This window comes from Balaenoptera borealis (assembly GCF_965194805.1).
Source record: "Balaenoptera borealis genome assembly, chromosome: 16".
NCBI lineage: Eukaryota > Metazoa > Chordata > Mammalia > Artiodactyla > Balaenopteridae > Balaenoptera > Balaenoptera borealis.
In genome coordinates, this window is record NC_138872.1 from 67,273,902 (window position 1) to 67,286,595 (window position 12,694).

The 12,694-nt window shown below is 46.8% G+C and overlaps 1 protein-coding gene across 1 annotated transcript in view; it reads left to right on the forward strand.

Annotated features, from left to right (window-relative positions):
• OTOA (otoancorin) overlaps positions 1–12,694 on the forward strand; it is a 232,770-nt gene that overhangs the window by 33,881 nt on the left and 186,195 nt on the right. Inside the window, exons 11-17 of the mRNA XM_082362406.1 lie at positions 1,330–1,469; positions 3,763–3,886; positions 5,994–6,209; positions 7,833–8,000; positions 8,752–8,892; positions 11,655–11,713; positions 11,889–12,006. Coding sequence (XP_082218532.1) covers positions 1,330–1,469; positions 3,763–3,886; positions 5,994–6,209; positions 7,833–8,000; positions 8,752–8,892; positions 11,655–11,713; positions 11,889–12,006 — 966 coding nt within the window. The remainder of the gene's footprint in view (positions 1–1,329; positions 1,470–3,762; positions 3,887–5,993; positions 6,210–7,832; positions 8,001–8,751; positions 8,893–11,654; positions 11,714–11,888; positions 12,007–12,694) is intronic.

Below are 12,694 nucleotides of genomic sequence, written 5' to 3' on the forward strand. Positions count from 1 at the left end.
TGTTGGCCCGATGACACTAAAATCCCTGGGGCAGCATGATTTTAGAATGCAGCCTCCAAAGAATGCTGCCCACAGGGAGGCATTCGTAAGCAGTTTGGGGCTTGCCACCAGCTTTTATCCTGTGTGCCCTGACTTTCTGCTGGCCAGTGAGAGAAGTGTTTGCATCAGATGACTGGCTTGTTCAAGGACCGACTGACCCAGCAATATCTGGTTATTGTGAAACCAGAGGCAGAACGAGGTTCCTCTTTTTACCTGGGAGGCTGGAAATATTTCAAATGTCTCTCAATTTTATAATTCCCAGTTATAAAATGGATTAAACTTCCATTTTACTCTCCAAAAGAAGTTGAGTGAATTTCAGGAAGTCGATAGAGGTTAAATTCTTAGGAAACTGGGCCCCTAGCGGGGAATTTCTGAGATCCAGATGCCATTTGCACCATTTCTTCATCTTCTAAAAATGTAGAGAAGGGAGGTGAAGCCACAGAGTGCCAACGCTAAGAGGGAATTTCATGTGGACGAAGAGTACAATTCTTGAGGGAGAGACAACTTTGTGAGACCTTTAAGCGCAGAGTAACCATGCGTTGAAATATAGGAGGCTTCAATGCGAAAAAGTGAACAAGAATAGAAAGAATCTGAATAGCATATTTAATAAAGTTGAATATATTATATATATTTGCATAATATAGGTGTGTTATATATTATGTAAACATACATTTACATATATATTATATACATATATTCAACTTTGTATCTTACAAAGAGAACACACACTCTTTTTTATCACCTGAGGGTCATTTATAAACTGACTTATCTATTAAACAAATTCCGATTCCCCAAAGCAAACAATTTATGGACCATATTCTCTGACCTCAATAAAGCAAATCTAGAAATAAATGTGCAAATATTAGCTTTAAAAAAATTCAACTGCTCAGATAGTAAAAACAAACAAACAAACAAACAAACAAAAAACTTTCCTAAATAACAGTTGGGTTGAAGAGGAAACTAAAGCAGCAGTGACAGACCATTAAGAAATCAATGACACTTATGGTTACCAAAGGGGAGAGGGGGTGGGAGGCATAAATTAGGAATTTGGGATTAGCAGATACAAGTTACTATATGTAAAATAGATAAACCACAAGCTCCTACTGTATAGCACAGGGAACTGTATTCAATGTCTTGTAATAAACTATTATAGGGAAAAAGAGAAATCAATGAAAATGAGAAACGGGCACCTCCAAGTGCCAAGAGTAGGGCACAGCACGGACCACCAGGGCGGGGCTACACAGGGCCCCTGCATCCCACCTCGCTGATCTTCCTGTCCTTGTCCCCCAGATTGGGCTGTTTATCAGCTATGACAACGCCACCAAGCAGCTGGACACAGTTTATGACATCACACCTGAACTGGCCCAGGCATTTCTGGAGAGAATCAGCTCCTCCAACTTTGATGTGAGGAATACCTCTACCATCCACAGGCAAGGGGCGTGGGCGTTGGGCCCTTGGAGCTGTTTCTCAAGATGCCATCTAAGCATCAGCTTCCTCTGAGCAGCAAAAGACCCGGGGAGGAAAGGGAGGTGGCTGGTCCATGTCTTTGGATAGTTCCATGTCTTTGTGCATGTGAGGGAGGTGTTTCCCCAAAGAGATCCCTTTCAAGAGGTTGTGAAGTGGGGAAGAAAACAAATGCTTTTTAAGCATCTCCTATGTGCCAGTCATTTTATACAACCTTATCAAGTGCTAAGATTCCAGCTCTGGGCACGAAAATGGAACATTTTAAATAGTACTCCATCCATTCCAAGGTAAATGTGTAATTTCCAAGAGGCTGGGTTGAGTATTGGAAATAGCTCATGGGTCCCCATATTTGTGAACCCCTTGTTATCCAGACTCTCAGGTGGGGAGCCCTGGGATGAGATCAGCTCTAGAATTTAGTGATTGTAACATGATCCCCCAGAACCATTTCCAGCAGGGGAGGACCAGGAGCTGTACACCTGGTGACCCCAGAAAGGGTTTGAATGTTGGGTGTGTGTGTGTGCAGTGGGGAGGGGTGACGGGCACTGTTCACCCATCTTCTGTCCATCTCCGAGGGCCTTACTGTCACAGTGCTTCCTCTGACATTACCACATGACCTTACGTTTTTCAAAGCACTTGCAGAGAATGTTCTCATATAAAACTCTTACACCTTCTTGCCCTATCCTTAGTAATTTTCACCATTAGCATGGCTCCCATTTTTTTTAATAGTTACACCAAAAATAGCTTAGCGATTAAGAATATGGGACCTGGAACCAGACTTCCTGGGTTTAATCCTGGCTCTGCCACTTACAAGTTGTGTGATCTTGGCCATGTTACTGCACCTCTCTGTGCCTCCATTTTCCCATCTGTAAAATGGGAGCTACTAAGCTGCCTACCTCATTAAGACCCTTGTAAAGATCAAGAACATCTGCACAATATGGGGATATATGTATACGTATAGCTGATTCACTTTGTTATACAGCAGAAACTAACGCACCATTGTAAAGCAATTTTACGCCAATAAAGATGTTAAAAAAAAAAAGAACATCTGCAAATAGTAAGTGGTCAAGAAATATTAGTTATCCTTAACATGGTTATTAATACTCAGTCTTCACTTCTTCTGAGTCTTCTTTTTTCATCAGACACACTTTCAGATCCTTTCCCTGGCCTGGTTGCTTTCCGGTGGACATGTCTGAGAGTGTCAGTGTCTGATCATGATCGACCAACTGGTCCAGCCATGCTAAGTTAAGTAGATTTCATACTAATGCTAAGAGCATCCACTAATGAAGTGCTTAGTATCCACCAGGAAGTATGCTAATTAGTTGGTATGCCTTTTCTCATTTAACTCTCACGGTATTCCTCATTCCTTCATTCATCGTATTTAAGGAAACCTCCCCATTAAAAGCTTAGAGAGGCAGGGCTACCCTGTACATAGTACAGCGTACGCACTGCACAACCATGTGCTGCAGCCTTTCAGAGAAGTTAAGCAACTTGCTACAGGTCAGATGTCTCGTAGAGCTGGGCTTCAAACTCCAGTTGACCTGAAGCTATGTTCTTAACCACTAGATGCAGTGCTCCCCGTTAGACCAGGATTCAAATCCCATCTCTGCTCCTACGTTGTTCTGCCTCTTGTGTGTTTTTTTTAAACGTTAAATTATTTTATTCAATAGATTTTTTTTCATTAAGAAGTTTATTTATTTATTAAAAAAAATTTTTTTAACATCTTTAGTGGAGTATAATTGCTTTACAGTGGTGTGTTAGTTTCTGCTTTATAACAAAGTGCCTCTTGTGTTTTTTCCCTTTTGAAGTCACCATCATCTGGTGGTGTTGGTTATAAAGCACCCTGGAAATAAACCTCTGCCTCAGAGAATCCCTCAGGGTGGACAAACCCCTTATCTCTGAGTGGAAAATTGGGTTTTTTCTGTGGCTAATTGAGCACATGCTTTCCTTGTGCCCCTTATTGCCTCAGGAGGAGAGATGGCAGAGTTGGATGGATCTAGATTGAAGGCCCCGGCACCACTACTTGCCTTGGGCAAATCACTTGATCTCTCTGAGTCTCAGTTGACCCTTCTGTGAAATGGGGCTAATGAGAGCACCTACCCTGCAGGGTTGTGATGAGATAATCCAGGTAAAGGGCTCAGCACAGTATCTGGTACGCAGCAGCTGCTATGATCGTGACCTCTTGGTTCTAACTGGGGTGGGGCTGCGGCTGTGGCCCCCAGCTCTGCGCCCTCCACCAGCATCCCTTATCTTCGCACACAGGCTGGGGCTGCTGGTTTGTTTCTACGATGACCTGGAGCTGCTGGATGCCGCTGTGGCCCAAGTCCTCCTTCACCAGATGATCAAGTGCAGCCACCTGAGGGGCTTCCAGGCTGGTGTTCAGAAGGTGCAGAAGGGCTACAGGGCCCTGGAGACTCAGCATCAGTTTCACCAGCCAGAGAAATGGGAAGAACAGTCTTGCCTGGCCTTTGAGAGAAAACACGTAGCGTTTATCAAGATCTAGGTCCAGCCTCGCAGGTGGTATCTCAAACACTGGGATGAGCTTAAAATGGGAAGAAACAACAAAAAACGGTAGGAAAAGCTTGAATAGATCAAAATTCAATCAGAGCAGCCACTTCAAACTTAAATGTGCATAAGCTTGCTTGGGGATCTTAAACGCAGATTTAAGGTCTGGGTGGGGCCTGAGGCTCTGCATTTCTAACAAGCTTCCAGGCGATGCTGAAGCTGCTGGGCTGGTGACCATGAGCGGCATAGCGAGGAGATACAGCAGTGGTTCTCCAACCTGGTTCTATGTTAGTGACACGACCCTCCACCAGGCTGTATCCCCCAGAGATTCTCGTGTCATTGGTCTGGGCTGTGGCCTCAGGTGATTCCAGTGCAGCCAAGGTGGAGAGCACTGGAATGGAATGTATTTACTGAGCTCCTAGACCAAGGTTTTGGACCAATAGGCACATGGGGACTGTCTCATTTCCCTCCTCACTCCATCTCTCTTTCCTTTCTTCCCTTAAAGTCTTAATTCTGCCCGGCTTCTCTCACTTCTTTTTGTCTTTCTCATTGTTTTAATTGAAAAGATGACATGAGAGCAGTATTCAAGAAAATTTGATAACATCGTCAATAATTCCATAGCAGTTTCTCACACATCACAAAGCCCTCAGTCGCACTTGGAATTTTACATAGTAGGCATTGTCTTGGTCAGTGCATATTTTTGTTTTCCAGGAAAAGCATCCTTCCCAAGCAAGCTTGAGCAAAAATAAGAAAATAAATGTATTTTAAGGTCACAGGGGTAGCTGTGACCAAGAAGAAAGTCAGATACAATGAGATATGAGAGACCCCTTTGGATCATCTAGGTCAGTTGTTCTCAAGCCTGAGGATGCATCAGAATCACCTGGAGGGCTTGTTAAAAACAGCTTGAAAACATACCCACATCCAGAGCCTCTGATTCAGGAGGTCTGGGATGGAGCCTGAGAACCTGCATGTCTAACAGCTTTCCAAGTGATGCTAATACTACTGGTCAAGGACCACACTTTGAGAACCACTGCTTTAGGCCTTTTGCAGATGTGGGAGCTGAGCTTTAGGGAAGGGGAGCTGCTGAATTTGGAGAAAGCCAGGAACTGCGACAGCTGTTTCTCTCACTTTACTCTGCTGCCCCCAAGTGGCCATCTAGAACACTTGCGTACATTCGTCTGACATGAATGTATGGTTCATGCAAGTTCAGGTGTTAAAACGTGAACCGTTCTCATTTTTTTGTACAGAGGTCACGTTGCAATAGATGAGTTTATCACCTTCTGTACTGGAAGCAGTTGGGAAACACACTTGACTATAACTAGACAGGCATGTTACAAAAAATAATGAAGGGGATCACAGAAATATGAAAACCTGTAACACATGATATTAAATGAAAAATATAGAGCAGAAAATTGCACTTGTGTTCATGTTACAACTATGTAAAGACTACATGCCACAGTTTATTTATAAAGGCATAAGAAGTTTTGGAAACATATACACCCAATTGCTAATCATAGTAATTTTTTTTGAGGTAAGATTTTCAGGAGACTTTCACTTTCTTGTTACTGTTGAGAATTATTTTTACATAGATTATATATTATTATGAACCCCCCCCCCCCAGCTATTTCATGAAAGAAAAGCAGCCATATAGACAAGATATAGAGTTCAAGGTCATAAAAATAAAATAGTTGCTACGGGAGTGCGGCTGAGTTACGGGTGAAGTGAACAAAATTTCCTTCTGCCATGCTTTAAGGTTGATTTAATAACAAATTAATATTTAAATGAAACATAAAGTGAATTTGTAGCATGCGAAAGTCAAGGCCAGAGGAGGTGGCGTTCTCAGTGGGGCGACTCACGGTCTGGGCTCAGCAGGAGTCCCTCTCCTTTTGACAGGGCATGGTGGGTCGAGGGTGCATCCCAGGGTGTAGTCAGAAGGAACCACCATCTTGCTTGCTATCGACCCTCATCCCAGCTTGCTCCCCTTCTAGCTCAAAGCCGACCTCCTGGAAATTGCCACAGAGAACCAGACCCTCAACGAGACCCTGGGCTCTTTGTCGGATGCAGTCGTGGGCTTGACCCACAGTCAGCTGGAATCCCTCTGCCCTGAGGCTGTGCACGGTGCCATCTCGACCCTCAACCAGGTCTCAGGCTGGGCCAAGAGCCAGGTCGTCATCTTGTCTGCCAAATACCTGGCCCATGAGAAGGTCAGTTGGAGCTTGAACTCTCTTTTAATGCCCTGAGACCCAAGGGCCAGTTATACACACACAACAGGGGCAGCCAATCAGTAAGAAGATGGTGCCAAGGGAGACTGCCTGGGTTCGAATCCTTGGTCTGCCCTTATTAGCTGTGTGACACTGTAGAATTGGCTTAACTTCTCTTGGCCTCAGTGTCCCAGTTTGTAAGACGGGGATACAATAGCACCTGTTCCATAGGATTATGTGAGTCAGCGCACAGGAAGAGATTAGAACAACACGTGACCTAGAGTATGCGCTCAATGAGTGTTAGCTATCTCTGAGTTGATCATTTAAGCTTCCCAACAGCCGTCTGAGGTCAGTAGTGTTATAACCTCCATTTTCCAGGTCATTCATATGAGGCACAGAGTATAAAAGGGAATTGCCAAGGCCACATGAAAGGGACAGAGCTGGGACTGAACCCAGGGCATCTGGCTTCAGAGCCTGCTTGCTTCACTCCCATGCTAACTACTTCCATCATGGCGCCATGACCAATGCCCACCCATTCTTACTTTCTAACTCAAGACCAAGGATAGACCATTCATCTTGTCCCTTCAGGACTTCTGGTGACTTTCGTTTGAAGGCTTTGCAGACCTTCTGTTTTGACTGGGGCCACGTGGGTCCATTTTGTGAATCTGATTTTAGGGAGCTGAGGGAGACTGTCTTGTTCCTCACAGCCCTGGACCAAGAGGCTTGTCTCATTTCTGTGTCCAGCTCCTCCTACAGAGGGGTGAGGTGACTTTTGCTAAGAAGTCAAGAGCTCAAAAGGTCTTGCCTTCCTTGGGGACAGTAAGAGACTGTCCATTCTACAGGGAATAACTACAGGAAACCACTCAACGGTTTTTTGCAGAACCAAGGAGTGTCTCTGATTATATTACATCTAGCATCTTCACTCCAAAGGAGTGGGGGAAAAACCAAGCGTGATTCCTGTTACAGTGGCCAGCTATAGTTGTATTTGTCATAAAATATCAGACTCATGTCCTGAAACACTTCTTTACTCCAACTCAAAGCTTCCACATGAAGGTAGATGAGCGTGGGGCTTTGCCGTGTCAGATGCCTGCCGGTGACATACTGAGGCCAATACTGAGGCCAGTGGGCTTTCTCAAGGTCCCATGAGAGGGGGTGGGCTGGGTAAACTGAGAGTCCCACGACCTACCTGAAGGTTCTTGCCCATTGTTGCCAACGTGGGCCCAGTATCGCCTGATGTTCAGATTTTTTTTTTTTATAAAGCAGAAACTCTAATATGGATTTTTATAAGATTCCTCCTATATTTAAATCTTGTCAGCTAGTTCAGATTACACACAGAAAAGCCCATTGCCTGGTCAGCTGTGGCACATGGATGGCACATTGCTAGTTGTGCTGTGGCCTCAGGTGGCATAGTAATTCCCCCAGTGGTACAGTTACTGGTGTCTTGTGTTTTGATACTTAACTCTCTTCCCTGACGGAAGGAAGGAGGATCTGGGAGGGCAGCTTGTGTCTTGGTCACGGTGGTGCCCCAGCACCCATCCGGATACCTGGCCTACAGTAGGGCCTAGTAAACGTCCGAGGGGTGGAGGCCTGGAGGTGGGCCTCATCCTCACTGGCCGGTGCCCCCAGGTGCTGTCCTTCTACAACGTCAGCCAGATGGGCGTGCTCCTGGCTGGGGTGGGCACCCAGGCCTTCCACGCCATGGACCGCAGGGACCTCGTGCAGCTCCTGAGAAGCGCCGTCTCCCTCCACGTGTCCGACTTGTCACCTGCCCAGCAGCACGGTGTCTTGAGCAAGGTGAGAGGGAAATGTCTGGTCCGCAGCCCCGGGGCTCACAGAGCGTGTGGTTTTGGGGCTTTGTGAGTGGGCTGTGTCTTTAGGTGGGGTTGTTCTGAACCTGGAGAATGCCTTCTCCTGATGCCCATCTTCTCTCCTTTCCAGAAGGAGCCTCTGGGGGTTGTGCCTTATTCTCTCCAGACCCTGGTGCTCTCCCCAGCCAGTCGAATCTGGAAGACTTTTCTTCAGTTAGATTTCTTGCTGTAATAATGTTTTAGGAGTTTGGTTTTCAAATGTGAAAATGAATCCTGAATCCCCCTAGTGCTTCTGAACGCCCCTCCTTTCATGCTCTGAAGCCACGTCCATTTTCCTCTTTCTCACGTGCAGTGGGTCTTTTGGGCATCCTATTCTATCAGACCTGCCAGGTCCAATCCTACAATCTGTTAAGAAACCAACCCAAAGGGTTCAGCCTAATTTTAACCAACACCTTGCAGATAGCTGTCACGCCTATGGTTAAATTAAAGAGTGTGGGTTTTGGAATAAGACAGACTTGGGCTTAAATCTCATGTATCGACTTTTCAGCCTTACTCGTTAAGCCTCGGTTTTCTTACCTGTAAAATGGGGATAAGGATCGTCTCCACCTCATTGGGTTGCTGAGCAGACCTGATGGATTTTATTGCCAGTGAAGCACTAGACAGAGTGCCTGGCCCTCACCCAATGCTCCATGTACCTTCTACAAGGTCGTTATTATGTTTCTTCTCACTTTTGACAGGTGATGGAAGCAGGAGATACCGCCTCGGGCATTGTGGAAATACAAGGGGCTTTCTTTAAGGAAGTGTCTCTCTTTGATTTATGGAGGGAACCTGGATTCAACCCCACAGTCCTGAAAGAGAAGGAGCTCCGGCGGAGTCAGGTACGACTGTGACTCCCAGAGGTGGTGCCTGGGTTTCTGACGGTCTTGTGGGAAGGGTCTGTTCTAAGGTTAAGTTGGTAAAAGAAACTTATTTCTTGTGATTAAACTCAGGAGATAGAATAGCGTAGTGTTAAGTTAGACGAGACCCGAGTGTGAATTCCGGGGCTGCTGTTTATTAACTTTGGGGTCACTGCTTCTCCTCCCGCGGCCTCAGTTTGCTCATGTGCAAAACGGGGATCATTTCTCATGAGAATCATGCTGGGCAGTGCATTGTACATAAGAGCAGTTACTACTGGGGCCTCCTGGGGAGGGTGGTGCTGTGGAGGCCGACTTGTGGCCTCGGAACTTCCCCTGACTTGCTTTTCATTCCCTCACTCGTCAGTGTTCGTGGAGCCCCTGCCCCCCGGGTGCCAGGCGCTGTGCGTGGTGCTGGGGACACAGAAGCGAACAAAACAGAGGGAAATCCCTGCCCTCAGGGGGCTTCCATCCTAGCGAGGGAGACAGTGCGGAAGGTCAGCAATTAAACGTGTGCCCTGTTAGGTGGTAGATGATGCTGATGAGTGCTAAGGAGGAAGTAAACCAGGGGGAGGGCCAGGCCTTTTAGGGGGTGGGGAGTGAGCTGTTTAGACAGGTGACCTCGCTGAGCTCAGAGAGGTTGTGGAGTGGCCGCTGTGAGGATCGCCTTCTACCCAGGGCAAGAAAGGGAGCTGAGGGGCGTCTGAGAAGGGACAGGATCTGACTTTGGTTTTCGAAGAATCACTCTGGCTGCTGCTTGGGGACTGAGTTGAGGAGAGCAGGGAGGAAACAAAGAGACCAGTTAAGAGGCTACTGCGTACAGTGGCTTGGACCAGGTGGTAGCAATGCAGGTGGTGACCAATGGTCAGATTCTGGATACATTTTGAAAGTTAACAGCGACAGAATTGGCTGTCAGATTGGATGCGGGTGTGACAGAGGGGAGGCATCAGGCCTTATGTACCCATGATCTGTTGTTGGTTACCCACCAGCTCCAGGTTCAGTGGGGTAGCAATTATTTTATTATTTACTCCCATGGTTCCCAAGGCTCTTGCTTAGGGTTCTTCACAAAGTTGGATTCAGCTGGTGACTGGGCCTGGCGTCTCATTCATGTGTCTGACATCTGGGCTGGGGAGACTCAAACAGCTGGGGGTGTCTCTGTCTGTTTGGGTGTGGTCTCTCCATGTAGTGGGTTGAACGATACCCCCCAAAAGTTATGTCCACCCAAAACCTGTGGGTGGGAATGTGACCTTATTTGGAGAAAAGGGTCTTTGAAGATTTAATTAAGGTCTCAAGGTGAGATCCTCCTTGATTATCTGAATGGGCCCTAAATCCAATGACAAGTGTCCTTATAAGAGCGGAAAACGCAGACAGCGGAAGAGAAGACAGACTTGAAACACACAGAGGAGAAGGCCGCGTGAAGACAGAGTCAGAGACTGGAGGTGTGCAACCACAAGGCAAGCAGAAGCCAGCAGAAGCTGGAGGAGGTGGGGGAAGATTCTCCCCAAGAGCCTTCAGAAGAAACCTAGTCTGCCAACACCTTGATTTTGGACCTCTGGCCTCCAGAGAATAAATTTCTATTGTTTTAGGCCACCAGGTTTGTGGTAATTTGTTACAGTCTTTCTAGGTGTCGAATACTGTCCAGAATGCTGGCTTTGGGCAGCTGGCTTTATAGGAGTGGTTCAGGGCTCCCAAGGTGTGTGTCCCGAGAGAGAGCTGTGAGAAGCTGTCATCTTTGGCGACCTTGGAAGTCAAATAGCATCACTTCTGCTGCTCTCTGTCTGTTGAGGCTGTCGCAAAGCCCCCCACCATGCCACCCACCTCCAGCTACAAGCAGACTCCATCTCTTGATGGGGGAGTTGTTCTGGAAGCTTCTAGAAGAGCATATTAGGCAGAAAATATGTGATCACTTTGGAAAATATGTCCTGCCACGTATGCTTTCAAGATATTTTTGTCTCAGCAACTGAGTTGATGGAGGTGCCATTTCCTGAGATGGCGGAGATGATGGGGGGACCCTGGAACTTGATCCTGTGCCTGAGGAAATCTCTGGGGCCACACACAGAGTGCCTGGAACTTACCTCCCCTGCTGCTCCTTTCTCCTGGGCTCAGCTGTCATGTCACCGATGCCTCCGCCTAATGCCAGCTCATAATTTATTCTGTTTAGGGAATTATGTTCAAAGATTCAGAGTCTATAAAACAGATGAATGTCGTATTTGATCGTATATGCACGTTAGGTGTTCTGTAAAATTACGTTCCTTGAAACAAATGACCCCCCTGCCTACTAGGCCTTGCTCTCCTGGGGGCCCACCTGGGAGGGCTTGAGGGGAGCACTGTTGTGAGCAGGACTTACTTTACTGATGGAACTTGAAAGCCCATCCTGGTCTATTCATCCGTCCATTTTGTTTCCTGGGATGCCGTATGTTCAGAAACAGCAGGTGGGCATGAAAATAGGGGCTCTAGGGGGTCCTCAACTGGGCAGCGGCTTCTTAGAGGACATGAAGTAAACTTCCAGGCTTGCTGCCCTGGCTTTGCTCCTCATTCACCTTCTGGAGCGCCGGATCACCTAGGGTGTGAGAGCGTGGACTCTGCAATTACCTGACACCAGCTCAAGTCCCAGCTCTGCCGCTTAGCAATTGTGTGGTTCTGGGTAAGTAACAAAGCCTCCATTTTCCCATCTGTAAAATGGGAGCATAGGACTCGTCACAGTAGGTGAGTGCTCCATCCCTGTGGCAATCATTCTCTTCCCTCAGGCCTTGTTCCTGTTTGAGCTTCTGTCAAAGACAACCAGGAGGCCCGAGGAGCTCTTGAGGTAAGCCTGGGGCTGACCAGCCCTCTGGAGTCTCCCTCCCGAGGAGCCTATTTCCCAGGAGGGAGAGTTGGACAGTCCTGCCTGCAGCTGGTGTCAGATCAGATCTGCCTTTGCTTGCTCCTTCTTTCCTCTTCCCTACTCCCCTTTTCTCCTGGGTCCCTGTTTTGTTTTGTAGCGCAGGGCAGCTGGTCAAAGGTGTGATGTGCTCCCACATTGAGGCCATGAGCGTGGACTCCTTTCTGGCTCATTTCCAGTATTTTGAGAACAACTTCTCTCTGCTTTCACCGTATCAGGTACCCTCGAAGCACTTCCTCGTTTCTAATTCTCTCTCCCTACCCGGTCGCTGGGTGGATTAACTGTGGTGTCTTAAGATACTTGTGCCAGGATTGTACTGATGCAAGTGATGATATGGGGCCAAATACTGAGTCAGGTTTTCTCCAATTTCTTTTTTAAAAGCTCCACATACCTATGTCTCTACAGCCAGAGTTTCAGCAGATTAGCTCTTCTATACCCAGATTTGAACCCCAAAATTCAGCTGGAAGGGATACCGTTTTGCATGTTCACAATTATGCTTTCCTGGGCCTGCAGGTCATACCCTCATCTAACTTTCATACCCTTTCCAGAGGTAGCCTAGAATGGAAATAGTCCTCTAGGAGAATTTAATTTTTCATTTAAAGCTTCATTTTCCAAATAGTTAAGGAGACTCTTTAACCCTTTGGGGAGACCAGAGGCAGTGACTGACTTTCACTGTATCTAAGTAAGTAAAAGCGGGCCTTGGGGGGCAGCTTTTGGACTTGGAGTGCAAACGGTCGGCTGTACAGAGTCTGAGAGGGTGAGCAGGTGGCCTGGTGCATTTCAGATCTGAATGAAAAGTTTCCAAACAATGACTTTTCTTCCTGAGAGCCAGGAAGGGAAAAGCCGGGTGTATAATCCTTTGAGATCCTTAGAGGAACATGCAGATTTTTAATGAAGCCTGTCATT